The 13,068-nt window shown below is 59.9% G+C and overlaps 2 protein-coding genes across 16 annotated transcripts in view; both read left to right on the forward strand.

Annotated features, from left to right (window-relative positions):
* Positions 1 to 1,188, forward strand: part of PYGM (glycogen phosphorylase, muscle associated) — a 15,099-nt gene extending 13,911 nt beyond the window's left edge. Inside the window, exons 18-20 of the mRNA XM_017537202.2 lie at positions 217 to 351; positions 589 to 655; positions 768 to 1,188. Of these exons, the coding sequence (XP_017392691.1) occupies positions 217 to 351; positions 589 to 655; positions 768 to 917 (352 nt within the window). The 3' untranslated portion in view covers positions 918 to 1,188. The remainder of the gene's footprint in view (positions 1 to 216; positions 352 to 588; positions 656 to 767) is intronic.
* A 489-nt stretch (positions 1,189 to 1,677) lies between these two features.
* Positions 1,678 to 13,068, forward strand: part of RASGRP2 (RAS guanyl releasing protein 2) — a 19,072-nt gene continuing 7,681 nt past the window's right edge. For 2 of the 15 annotated variants that reach the window (XM_037741625.1, XM_017537212.2), the window contains exons 1-12: positions 2,726 to 2,836; positions 4,629 to 4,772; positions 5,446 to 5,548; positions 6,041 to 6,103; positions 6,457 to 6,588; positions 7,379 to 7,529; positions 7,727 to 7,900; positions 8,061 to 8,177; positions 10,721 to 11,002; positions 11,790 to 11,867; positions 12,090 to 12,212; positions 12,532 to 12,647. In XM_037741625.1, coding sequence (XP_037597553.1) covers positions 4,700 to 4,772; positions 5,446 to 5,548; positions 6,041 to 6,103; positions 6,457 to 6,588; positions 7,379 to 7,529; positions 7,727 to 7,900; positions 8,061 to 8,177; positions 10,721 to 11,002; positions 11,790 to 11,867; positions 12,090 to 12,212; positions 12,532 to 12,647 — 1,412 coding nt within the window. In that variant the 5' untranslated portion in view covers positions 2,726 to 2,836; positions 4,629 to 4,699. Of the gene's footprint in view, positions 2,312 to 2,421; positions 2,652 to 2,725; positions 2,837 to 2,875; positions 4,422 to 4,623; positions 4,773 to 5,441; positions 5,549 to 6,040; positions 6,104 to 6,456; positions 6,589 to 7,378; positions 7,530 to 7,726; positions 7,901 to 8,060; positions 8,178 to 10,720; positions 11,003 to 11,789; positions 11,868 to 12,089; positions 12,213 to 12,531; positions 12,648 to 13,068 lie in introns of those variants that run through there. The other 13 variants (XM_037741614.1, XM_037741615.1, XM_017537211.2 and 10 more) reach the window with 13 other exon arrangements.

Consider the following 13,068-nt stretch of genomic DNA (forward strand, 5'->3'; position numbering starts at 1 on the left):
CAAAAAAAAAAAAAAAAAAAAAGAAAAAAAAAGCTGAGCAGAGAAGCAGAGAAGGGGGGCTGCTGCAGGGAGGCCTTCTAGAGTCGGTGTGGCAGCCCCAGGGAGCAGCAGGCTGGGCCTGGGTTTTGACCCTGGGGCATGGGACTTCTCAGCTTTTCTCCGGAAGAGGAGCCAGGACCCCTTTCTGAGGAGCTGACTGCAGCTCTGTCCCGGCAGGTACAATGCCCAGGAGTACTACGACCGCATTCCTGAGCTTCGGCAGATCATTGAGCAGCTGAGCAGTGGCTTCTTCTCCCCCAAACAGCCTGACCTGTTCAAGGACATTGTCAATATGCTCATGCACCATGACCGGTGAGCTGGTCGGTCCGGGAACCACGCAGGTGGGGCTGCTGGGCAGATCGAGGCTCAGGTGTGTGGTGGGGAAGCTGGACAGGGGTCCCGGCAGTTGAAATCAAGCACCTTTGGAAGCAGCATGACCCTCCAGGTCGCCGGCTGTCCACTAGGACAGGACAGGCTTGGCCCTTGACCTCATAGAACTTACCCTAGCTCCTTAAAGGGGATAGCACATGCCTATCCTTTCTCTTCCAGGTTTAAAGTCTTTGCAGATTATGAAGACTACATTAAATGCCAGGAGAAAGTCAGTGCCTTGTACAAGGTGAGGGATCCTGGGCCATGGGTTGTCAGGGCTTTGGTGGCCCTGGTTGGGATGAGGCAGAAGGTGGAGATCCTGCCAGCAGAGTGAACCAGAGCTTCCCTTTGACATGCAGAACCCAAGAGAGTGGACGCGGATGGTGATCCGGAACATAGCCACCTCTGGCAAGTTCTCCAGCGACCGCACCATTGCCCAGTATGCCCGGGAGATCTGGGGTGTGGAGCCTTCCCGCCAGCGCCTGCCGGCCCCGGATGAAGCCATCTGAGCCTCCAGACCAGACCCCAAACCAGCCCTTGAGCCTGTCACCATCTTTTGGGCCAGCTCCAGTGCCTCCTACAGAGGGTGGGGTACTGGAGTTAGATTTCTAAGCCCCCTCCTGGAACCCTCATTTTCCCCACTCTCAAGGTCCCAGTGTCCAGCGTGACTAAGGACACCCGCCCCCTTCTTTCCTCGGGTTCCCAGTCCCCTCCTGTTTATGGGGTCTGACCAACTGCACCCACTCCCCAATAAATTGATTCTTCTTGGGAGCCTCCTTACCTCTCTCTTTGTTGGGAAATATTTTTAGCTCTTGGCAGGCTCGACAGCAGCTGCGCAATCACCCCCTTAGCCTCCATACTCCGCAGGTGCGTTCCAGGGAGGGGACGAGGGTGGGAAGTAGAGGGGGCGACCCTTGGGGGCGGGGCCTAGGCCTTTCCAGCCCCTTTCCTGGCGTCACCCTCCACGCCTTTCTTCCCAGTACCGTGTCCATACTAGGTCAGCGGCCAGCCTGGCTGGCCGGGGGCGGGGCGTCTGCCTGGGTGGGGCCCACCGGGGCTGGGAACCGGGACTCGGGCTGAGGCCTCCCGGACCTCGGAGAATCCACGCTGTCGGGGGCAGGACCCAGGAGCGGGAGGAAGCCGTGGATACTCAGTGCCTTCTTGGCTCCGCCCTCAGCCCCGCCCTACTGCGGCGTTTAAGGGTCTCTTAGCAGGTGGCTACGCTCGATGCAGTCGGGAGAGTGTTAGGGCAGGGAACACTCGCAGACCGCCTAAGCTAGGCCAGTGTCACTCTTCATTATGGGGAAACTGAGGAACAGAAAGGGCCTGTTTCTAGGTCTTAAATTACCAAGACTGAGATGCAGGGGCGGTCCCGGGTCCCCCCCGCCGAGGCTGGGAGGGGCACGCCTCGGAAGGGTGGTTTGGGGTCGGTGGTTTCACAGTGAGTGTGTTTGAAGCCAAATGGCCGGAAACCGTTACCCGCCCTCCTAGGCCCGGCTAGTGGGGACCCCAAGTGCCTGCGGCTGCCCCTCCCAAGTTCCTCCCTGCCGGCCCGGCCTCCAGGCCTCCAATCTCCAAGCTGCGGAAAACCCACCGCCACATGCGGCTTTCCCTTTCCATTCGGCCCTGTGGGGAGCTAGGCTTCCCGGGCCGCGTTCCTCCTGTGTGAACTGGCCCCCCGTCCCCATTCCCAGATCGAGGCCGCGTCTCCAGGTAGCCACGATTTCATTCCTCGCTCCCCACAAGCCCCTCTCCCCAAAATGTTCCCATGCTTGTCCTAGCCCCTCCCCCAGACGATCTCAAGGACCCGCTGTCCCCACGCCCCCGACCTCCACCAGGCCTGTGCCTCCCGCTGCCTACAGGAAGACGCCCGGTCCCGGGTCGGGTTAGCCCCGTGGGAACGGTTTGTCTCGAAAACAGGAACCTGGGCTGGGGGCTGGGCGGGGCGCCCCTTCCCCACCGCAGTCCGCTTCCTGCCCCTCCCGGCTTCCTCCGCCCGACACCCAGGCAGGGCGGGGGGCACTGGGGCGTTAGGGTGGGGGGAGGGGCTCTTCGTTTGGGTCCCCCCTCCGCTTCCCGCGGGACTCGGCCTCCGCTCGCCCACCCTTGGGGCAGCCAGTGGCGCAGCCCCCGCCTTCGGCCCTGGCCTCCGGGGCGGCGCGGCAGGGGAGGGGTTAAGCTGCCGCAGGGATCGCCGCTTGCGGGGCGAGAGGGAGCCCCCAGTGGGGGAGGCGCAGCCGGTGGTGCGGAGCCCGGCGCAGGGGCGGAGAGGGGAGGGGGCGGCCCGGCGCGGGGGCGGGGCGGCGGGGAGCGGGGCCGCTGCGCGGAAAGCGGGCGGCAGCCGCAGCCGCAGCGAGGTCGGCGGGCGGGAGCGCACGGAGGTGGGGCCGGACCGGCCGGTGCGGGCTCCTTGCGGCAGGTCCCAGGAGTGAGTGAGCGAGCTCGGGCGGGGCTCCAGGCAGAGGAGGGCGCCCCCAGGAACCCCCACCGGGGTGGCGCAGGCGGGCTGGGGGCGGCGCGCGGGTGGGGAGTCTGCGGCCAGGGTCGGGGAGAGGAGCAGCTGCCACGAGAGCTGAGGAGCGCTAGACCCCCGGAGGGCTGCGGACCTCCTCGGCGCACCAGGCTTTTCCCAGCCACGTCCCAGCGGGGCCCTCCCCTGCGAACCCCCATTTGACAGATGAGAAAATTGAGGCTCCGAGAGGCAAAGTGATTCTCAAGGTCACACGAGGAAGCGGCAGAGGCAGGCGGGGACGGCTCTGGGTGGCTCCTAGGAAAAGTCCGCCTAAGAACTCCGTCCTGGAGCTCCCCCGTCTTCCAGCCGAGGTTGGGGAGAGTCTGTGTAGTGCTGGGGTACCTTTCCGTGGGGCAAGGCTTTGCCAAAATCTGGAAGTGAGGGGAATCAGGACGCTGGGGCCGCAGGGCGGGGCCTGTACCGCAAATGGGAGGGGGGCGATGGAATGGGCGTGCGCACCCACGGGGGTGTGTGCATGTGTGTGGGAGTGTACATGCGTGGAGAGGCACTGCCTTGCGTGTGTGCACACGTGTGAGGATGTCAGCGCCGCTGTGGCTGCGGGACTCGAGGCTGGCCTGGCTCAAGTGAACAGCGGGTCCAGGAGGCGACCTCGTCCGCGGGTTTGCATTCTGGGGTAGACAGCTGGGTATGTTGTGTGCCTGAGGGTTCCTTCGTGCAGGTGTGCACAGGGCGTCGGTGCCATTGTGTGTGGGAGACGGAGGATGGGAGGCTGGTGCCTGTGGCCCGGTGCGTGTAAGTGCGGGCGCCTGCACCTCCACGTAGGTCCCGGGCCTCTGACGAATAACTTGGGTGTGGAGAGAGTGTTTGCCCCTGCCAGGATACGTATGACCCGGCCAGTGACCGGAGTTGCTAATGGTGTCACCGGCCACCCCCGGCGCGAGCGCCCCCCTCTGGACACCCTGCTTATTGCGCGCTCACAGTTCGCCTGTGCGGGGCCGGGGCTGGGGCCAGGAGCGGGGATGGGGAGGAAGATGGCCTGTGGACGAGCTGAGCCGGGAGCCCTGGGACCTTTGCAGAGGTGGCCAGGGAGCGCTCAGTTCCCAGGCTCAGGCTTCCCGCTGACGCCTCCCGGTCGCAGCGGGCTCCCCCCGCCCTAGGAATGTTCCTCTCCCATCTAGTCCGCCTCCCCTAGGGCAGGCCCCTGGGGACCGCCACAGCCCTGCCTCGCCTTCCCGGGCTCCCGAGAGGGGGCGAGGTGGGCAGGACGCCTGGGTTCTCTCCTCCCCCTCCCATCCCGGGGAGAAATTCCTCCGAGGTCCCCTCAGGCTCTGGGTTCCCAAAATAACCCTGCGGGGGAAGGGAGGCTGTGGAGGGAGGGAAGCGGGCGGGGCGCAGAGCGGAGCTGCGGGGTGCTGCAGGTGCCTCTGGGGAGAGGGCGCGAGGAGAAGGGGGCCTGCGGGGCCTGGGGTGCCAGCCAGCCCTGGGATCCTGGCTCGTCCCCATCCTCTTGAAGCCCCTCGGCCCTTCCGCGACTCCAAGGGTGGGCCGGAAGCCTCTCCGCGGGTTCGTTTCCCAACTGGAGGGTTGCACCATCCCGGGCCAAACCGTTTAACCCCGGGAGTGGCCGCAGCGGACAACTCCGCCCCTGCCCAGCAGGGGGCGTGCCTGCCCCGCCCCGTTCCTGCACGCGGGGGCCGCTCCCCCGCCCGCGCCTCCGCAGACTCCGGCTCTGCCTCTCCCAGGACAGGGGTTCGGTCCGAGCCCGGTGGGAGGCTCCGGGAGCGCAACTTGGGCCCAGGCCACCCCGCGCCAGCGGCCATGGCGGGCACCCTGGACCTGGACAAGGGCTGCACGGTGGAGGAGCTGCTCCGCGGGTGCATCGAAGCCTTCGGTGAGTAGCTAGGGAGGGAACACGGACCTGAGCCTAGCCCCGAGTCTGAGCCTGGGTCCCTGCCTCCCAGGCACCGTCCAGGGTACAGCCCTGGTCCCGACCCACCCAGCTCCTCAGCGTGCAGTCTCTAACGAAAGTCTACTCTGCATCGCAGGGCAGAGACACACGCCCTTCACAGATGAGGTTTCCCTTGTCCAGCCTTCCACAGGGGCGGCGAAGGGAGGGCCGGGTCCCGGACTCTGACACATGAGGGGCATTATCGGTCTCCCGCGGGATCCGGAGGAACTTGCTATCTCCGGCCTGGGAGCTGTTTCCAGCCAATGGGGGGCGGCTTATCTGGTGAAGGGGTGCCCCTTCCTCCAAGCACTCAGGAAATGACCTCTGGATTCTTGACCCCGGGGAACCCAGGCTCCTTCCGCCCCAGCTGGTTCCCCTCCCGATGATGGGCGGCTCGGGCGCTCCCCTCCTCCAGTCCTCAGAACCTGCCTATCCCTCGCCCACCCTACCTTTCCTCTCTAATTTGCCTCCTGCTCTCGGAGTCCTGAGCAAGCAGGAGGTGGGCGGGGTCGGGCGTGCACCCCAGGAGCTGACACCAGGCGGGCTGTGGGGTGGGAGTGAGGCCTGGTCGCTGCGGACCCAGCTCAGCCTGTTGTCTTTGGCCCTAACGAGTCAGATGACTCCGGGAAGGTGCGGGACCCACAGCTGGTGCGCATGTTCCTCATGATGCACCCCTGGTACATCCCCTCCTCTGAGCTGGCGGCCAAGCTGCTCCACATATATCCTTCCCTGGCCTTGCCAAGCGCCCGCCGTCGGAGCCCATGCTCAGCCCCTCTGCCCAGCCCAGGCGCAGAATCAGCCTCGCCCTTAAGAATACGCCGCTCCTTATCCCAGAGCTCAGGCGTTGCCCCAGCCTCCAGCTAGGGCCCAGGCTCTGCCCCCTCCTCGCCCCTGGTGACCCGGCTTTGCCCCCATGCTCTGTCCCCAGTCGAGGTTTTGCCCTCCTCCTGACTCTAGGGCCTGCCCCAGCTCCAGGCCCCATCCACCTCCTGCGTCTCTCTCAGAGCCCTGGCTCTGCTGTCAGCCTTCCTCCGCACCTCATCCTTTACCCCCACCTCCAATCCTCCCAGAGCGCAGGCCTCAAGCCCCAGCATCCCACCTGACAGCAGGCCCCATCCCTAGAACTCCTAGAACCAGGCCCTGCCCCCAGCCTCCATCCACTTAGGCCTCCCTTTCCAGAGTTAGGCGGCCTCCTTAACTCTCTCCTTTACCTACCAACAATCCCGGAAGGACAACTCCAATTCCCTGCAGGTGAAAACATGCCACCTGGTCAGGTGAGTCTTTCCCCAGTGCTCTGGACCCTCCCCTTTCTCCCTTCTCTCTGGCTTCAGACTGGCCTGAAGGAGGGGTCAGGGCGCTGCTCTTTGGGAGTGGGTTTGAACCCTGGCTTGTCTGGGTGGGCTGGGCTGCCACAGGCTCACCCCTTCCTGGGTCTGGGCCTTAATTTCTTTTCTGCGCAATGCGGGTGGTTGTCTCAAGGGTCTCATGTACACTTGGAGAAGAAAAGAGCTGGAATCATAGTTTGAAGCTCTTCTTCCATGGGTGACTACAGTCTAAGATAGTGCCTTGCAGCCTGCTGGGTGATGATGGGGGAGGGGCTGTTTTGGGTGACTCCCTGCTCCTCCAGGTACTGGATCTCTGCCTTCCCAGCGGAGTTTGACTTGAACCCAGAGCTCGCTGAGCAGATCAAGGAGCTGAAGTCTCTGCTAGACCAAGAAGGGAACCGGCGGCACAGCAGCCTCATCGACATAGACAGCGTGTGCGTGGGGGGAGCAGAGAGGGCTGGGGGTGCACTCAGTATTCTATACTATCTTCGCTTAATAAATGTCTGTTGAATTGAATGAGTGAGGGTCATGTCACTCTCTCGCTTCAAAACCTTCCATGGCTCCCTATTGCCTTCAGTATGCCTCCTCTGGGCAGCTTGGTGTTTGTGCCTCATCTCCCACTGCCCACTGCCATACCCACACACCTCCTCCTGCAGCTGAGTGGGTCCCCTCCCCGTGGCCTGAGCTTCCCCGTCCTTCCCCTCCATGGTGCTCTCCTCAGATCATCCCCTTGCTGCCTCCTCGTGTTACCAAGCCTCAGCTCAGGCATGAAGTCTCCCTGGGCTCTGAGGGTTCAGGGCTTTTCCAGGGTAGAAGTTGTCATTGCCTCCTCTGTTCTCCATGGCACTTTGTACAGATTCCTGTACAAAGACCTCTGTACATGTGTCACGCTGTTTTGTGATCATGCGTTTCTGTGTCTGTCTCCCTCAGTAGACTGTGAGCTCCTCGAGGGCAGGAACCGTTGTCTTACTCATCTCTGTATTCCCAGCGCCTAGCACAGTGCCTGGCACAGAGTACGTTGTTCACAAACGTGTGTTGAGTGCATGATGGGGCGTGGGGAGAGGTGGAGGAGTTGCTGGGACTGGGAACATTTGTGCCTAGTACAGTGCCTCACATTGTGTAGGTGTAGGTCCTCAGTCAGTGTGAATGGCGTGTCTGTGTGAGTGGGGGGGTCACGAGCCATGCACGTGTCCAGTAAAGGGCTCACTCCCCCTGCCCCCACAGCCCTACCTACAAGTGGAAGCGGCAGGTGACTCAGCGGAACCCTATGGGACAGAAGAAGCGCAAGATGTCCCTGTTGTTCGACCACCTGGAGCCCCTGGAGCTGGCGGAGCATCTCACCTACTTGGAGTATCGCTCCTTCTGCAAGATCCTGGTGCGGCCCAAGGGTGGGAGTCAGGGGTCCAGTGTGGGCAGGAAGGGGGTTTTGGAGGGGCAGGGTCCCTGGGGTAGGCTTGGTCACAGGGTGCATCGGGGATTTCAGTGTAACCGAAGGACGGCTGGAGGGTGACGTGTGGCCATCGGCCAGCGGAGAGGTTGGGAAGGGGCTGAGGCCACTCCTCCTGCCTCCAGTTCCAGGACTATCACAGTTTCGTGACTCACGGCTGCACCGTGGACAACCCCGTCCTGGAGCGGTTCATCTCCCTCTTCAACAGCGTCTCGCAGTGGGTGCAGCTCATGATTCTCAGCAAACCCACAGCCCCGCAGCGGGCCCTGGTCATCACACACTTTGTCCACGTGGCGGAGGTGCCTGCCCCTCCCTCCCTGTGTCTCCCAACCTCTCCCCACATGCCTGTCAGGCCAACGCTTCCTTTCCCCTAAGCCACTGCCTTCTCTCCAGAAAGGCTAGGCCAAATTCTGGGCCCACTCAGTGACTCCCTGCCTCCCCTCCCCATTCGCCTTCCAGAAGCTGCTGCAGCTGCAGAACTTCAACACGCTGATGGCAGTGGTCGGTGGTCTGAGCCACAGCTCCATCTCCCGCCTCAAGGAGACCCACAGCCACGTTAGCCCTGAGACCATAAAGGTGCCTGGGACTGGGGAGGGGCCACTGCTTCCCGAGTCTGTCTTCACTGGGTCCACTCAGCAGCACCGGAGGCTGGACACAACTGTCCTCATTTGACAGATGCGGAAACGGAGGCTCAGAGGGGTTCAGTGCTTTTCCCAGTTTGCACAATGGCAGCAGCAGCGTGGGGACTCACAGGTTGTCCTGGACCCCAAAGCTTGAATTTCTTTTTTTTTTTTTTAGACAGGGTCTTTCTCTGTTGTCCAGACTGGAGTGCACTGGTGCAATCACAGCTCACTGCAGCCTTGAACTCCTGAGCTCAGTCGATCCTCCCACCTCAGCCTCCTGAGTAGCTGGGAATACAGGTGTATGCTGTCATGCTTGGCTAATATTTGTATTATTATTATTATTATTTTTTCTGAGATGGAGTTTTGCTCTTGTTGCCCAGGCTGGAGTGCAATGGCTTGATCTTGCCTCACCACAACCTCCATCTCCTGCGTTCAAGTGATTCTCCTGCCTCAGCCTCCTGAGTAGCTGAGATTACAGGCATGTACCACCATGCCCAGTTAATTTTGTATTTTTAGTAGAGATGGGGTTTCTCCATGTTAGTCAGGCTGGTCTCGAACTCCCGACCTCAGGTGATCCACCTGCCTCAGCCTCCCAAAGTCCTGGGATTACAGACGTGAGCCACTGCGCCCGGCTTTATATTATTATTATATTTTTCTGTAGAGATGGGGTTTTGCCACGATACCCAGGCTGGTCTCGAACTTCTTGGCTCAAGTGATCCACCTGCCTTGGCCTCCCAAAGTCCTGAGATTATGACGTGAGCCATTGCACCTTGCCACTTTTCCTTCTCTTTCATTTACCATTATTTTTGAAGTACTGAGTAATATACATATAGAAAAGTCTATAAAAACATATGAGGCCGAGTGTGGTAGCTCACGCCTGTAGTCCCAGTGCTTTGGGAGGCCGAGGGGGGCGGATCACTTGAGGTCAGGAGTTGTAGACCAGCCTGGCCAACATGGTGAAACCCCATCTCTACTAAAATACAAAAATTAACTGGGTGTGGTGATGTGCCTGTAATCCCAGCTACTTGGGAGGCTGAGGCAGGAGGAAAATTGCTTGAACCTGGGAGGAGGAGGTTGCAGTGAGCCAAGATTGCACCATTGCACTCCAGCCTGGCCAACAGAGTGAGATTCTGTCTCAAAAAAAAAAAAAAAAGAAAGAAAAGAAAAGTATATAAAAACATACGAATAGGCTGGCTGCGGTATCTCACCCATGTAATCCCAGCGCTTTGGGAGGCCGAGGCGGGCAGATCACGAGGTAAAGAGATCGAGACCATCCTGGCCAACATGGTGAAATCCTGTCTCTACTAAAAATACAAAAATTAGCTGGGTGTGCTGGCAGGTGCCTGTAATCCCAGCTGCTCAGGAGGCTGAGGCAGGAGAATCACTTGAACCCGAGAGGCGGAGGTTGCGGTGAGCTGAGATCGCACCTCTGTACTTTGGCCTGGCGACAGAGCGAGACTTCGTCTCAAACAGACCAACAAACAAACCATATGAATAGTTGAAAGAAAAATTGTAAAGAATACGCTGTGTAACTACTGCCAGGTTGGGAAATAGAATTTTACCAGGGCCTGAAGCGCCCAGCACCTTAGAGCATAACTCCCTCCCCGAGACTTTTGCCGTGACGATCTTGCTTCTCTTTACAGCCTCACCACCTAGGTATGCGGCCCAAAACAATGTGGGCTTTTTGTTGTCTGTTTTGAACTTTCTATGAATGGAATGTTGTTTGTGCTATTGTATGTCTTGCTTCTTTCATTCCACATGGTTCTGAGAGTCTTTTCATTCTGTTATGCGGAGCAATTGTTTTTTTCATTTTCATTGCCATATAATATTTTATTGTAAGTCTACCTCAGTTTGTTTGTTTGTTTGTTTATTTGAGACAGAGTCACACTCTGTTGCCCAGGCCGGAGTGCAGTGGGATCTCAGATCACTGCAGCCTCCACCTCCCAGATTCAAGTGATTCTTGTGCCTCACCCACCCAAGTAGCTGGGATTACAGGCTTGCGCCACCACGTCTGGCTAATTTTTTGTATTTTTAGTAGAGACAGGGTTGCACCATGTTGCCGAGGCTGGTCTCGAACTCCTGAGCTCGAGCAGTCGGTCCGCTTTAGCCTCCCAAAGTGCTGGGGTTACAGGTGTGAGCCACTGCGCCCAGTGGGTTTTTCCAGTTTTTGCTGTTTGGACAGGGCGGCTGAGTACCTTCTTCCAGGTCATCGTCCTGTGCTGCCTTGCCTCCCTGAGCCTCTGTTTCTTCTGTTAAATGTTGATGATACACTGCGTGCAGACCTGGTTTAGAGGTGTGGTGGGTATGGCAATGGGTATTGCCTTGAATTCATGGCACTGGATTCAACCCCCAGGGGCTGAGAGAGCCAGTTCTGGGGGACAGTAACGGAGGACTTTACTCTTTCACCTGTCCCTGACCCTGTCCCTGACCCTGACTCCAAGGCTGAGGTGGGGAGGATAGTTGTGGGGGTATGACCCTTTGCCCTTTGTCCCCCAGCTCTGGGAAGGTCTCACGGAACTAGTGACGGCGACAGGCAATTATGGTAACTACCGGCGCCGGCTGGCGGCCTGTGTGGGCTTCCGCTTCCCCATCCTGGGTGTGCACCTCAAGGATCTGGTGGCCCTGCAGCTGGCACTGCCTGACTGGCTGGACCCAGCCCGGACCCGGCTCAACGGGGCCAAGATGAAGCAGCTCTTTAGCATTCTGGAGGAGCTGGCCATGGTGACCAGCCTTCGGCCACCAGTACAGGCCAACCCTGATCTGCTCAGCCTGCTCACGGTAAGGAGCAAGGGGCAGGGAGGTGGGGAACTGGGCACCAGGGATTGACAGGAGGCTCAGAGGGGTTCGGTGCTTTTCCCAGTTTGCTTTTCCCAGTGTGGCCTGGGGCTCTGGGTTCTGGCCAGGAACTGAGGTCTGGCCTGGGCTCTGGGGTTTGGAGTGGATGCTGAGGAGGGCTTCAGGCTCTGGTCTGTGCACTGAGGTCTGATCTCCAGGCTGGCATGTGGACTGTGGGCAGTTTGAGCTGGGCCTGAGTCCCGGGTTGAGTTCTGGCAGTGAGTTGTGTTCTAGGGCTGGGCTAAGCTCTGTGTTCTGTGGGCGGGGGTGGTTTCTAAGCACGGCCCCGGCTTGGAGTGAAGTTCTGGGCTTGGCTTTGCACTTGTTCTTGGGGTCTGGGGTGGGAGTTATGTTCTGGTTTAGATCCAGATGAGGTTCTAGACATTGGGCTGGGGCTTAGGTATTAGGGTTTGGAGTGGATTCTTAGATGCCTCTGGGCTCTGAATGGGATCAAGGTTGAAATCAGAGCTTGTGGCTGGGTTCTGACCTGGCTTCTTCGCTGAGATCTCGGCAATATTTGTGTTCAACGTTTGGGTCCACGCTGTGGTCTGATCTGTGTGCTGGGATGGTGTGGGATTGCTGTGTGCTGTGTTCTAAGCCAGGCTTTGTTCTGAGTCTAGCTTCTGACCCGAGCTCTGGGCTGAGCTGTGGCCTCTAGGTCGAACTTTGGCCCTGGGCTCTGTGGCTGCGGGCAGAGGCCAGTGGGTGTGATGAGACCTGTGTGTCCCAGGTTTCTCTGGATCAGTATCAGACGGAGGATGAGCTGTACCAGCTGTCCCTGCAGCGGGAGCCGCGCTCCAAGTCCTCGGTGAGAGGGAACTCCCTCCTCTCCACTCTGCCTCTCCCTCCTAGGAATCCTAGGATGTGAGGACAGGAAGAGCTCTTAGCAGCCACCTCAGTCATCCTTCTTGAAGGACAGAGGCATGCTGGGGGTGGGGCAGTGGCCTTGGGCAGTCTTCCCTCTCCCAGGGATTCTCCTTTCTGCTCCCCTCTGCCTCTGGCCCTAGCTCAGGCCTGCGCATTTCCATAGCCAACCAGCCCCACAACCTGCACCCCGCCACCCCGGCCCCCAGTGCTGGAGGAGTGGACCTCGGCTGCCAAACCCAAGCTGGATCAGGCCCTCGTGGTGGAGCACATCGAGAAGATGGTGGAGGTGAGCTCCGGAGGAGCCTGAGCAGTGCGGCGGCGAGAGGCCAGTTTGCCGGAGCACTGCCCTGGGAGCCAGCATGTGTCCTGTTCGAGACCCAGCACTCAGCCCCCAAGAGTCACAGGGCCTGGCAGGCCAGCTTCATGGGGCTGAGGCACCCATGTGTAGGGTGGGGGTGAGGGTGGGGGTATGGAACGGGGGCAGTGTCGGAGACCTCTCTGAGACACACCTCATCACAGGGACTGGGAACATGGGAAGGGACAGGACCTGACGTCCCCTTTACTCTCCCCTCTCCTGGCTCTGCGTGTCCCTCTGTGTGCCCCAGTCTGTGTTCCGGAACTTTGACGTCGATGGGGATGGCCACATCTCACAGGAAGAGTTCCAGATCATCCGTGGGAACTTCCCTTACCTCAGCGCCTTTGGGGACCTCGACCAGAACCAGTGAGGAGGGTTGGGGGCCTGGGGGAGAGGGAAGGCAGCCCAGCCTATTTCCACCTGGGCTTCAGTTTCCTGTGTGCAAGATGAGGCCACTGAGCCAGATGATCTTGGCCTGGGAAACTGCCAGTGTGGGAAGGGGCGCTTCCTTTTGTGGGGAGGAGAGGCTGCCAGCTGTGGAGGTGCAGTGGTATCTCCGGAATTCAGACAAATGGGGGGGCTCCACCTGAGTCTTGGTGGCCTGGGGACTGTGGCTATAGAAGTGTTATTTTATTAGTGGGGCTCACAACTGTCAAGAAGTGTGGGCAGCCGGGCGCGGTGGCTCAAGCCTGTAATCCCAGCACTTTGGGAGGCCGAGGCGGGTGGATCACGAGGTCAAGAGATCGAGACCATCCTGGTCAACAAGGTGAAACCCCATCTCTACTAA

This window comes from Cebus imitator, unplaced genomic scaffold (assembly GCF_001604975.1).
Source record: "Cebus imitator isolate Cc_AM_T3 unplaced genomic scaffold, Cebus_imitator-1.0 Scaffold102, whole genome shotgun sequence".
Taxonomy (NCBI): Eukaryota; Metazoa; Chordata; class Mammalia; order Primates; family Cebidae; genus Cebus; species Cebus imitator.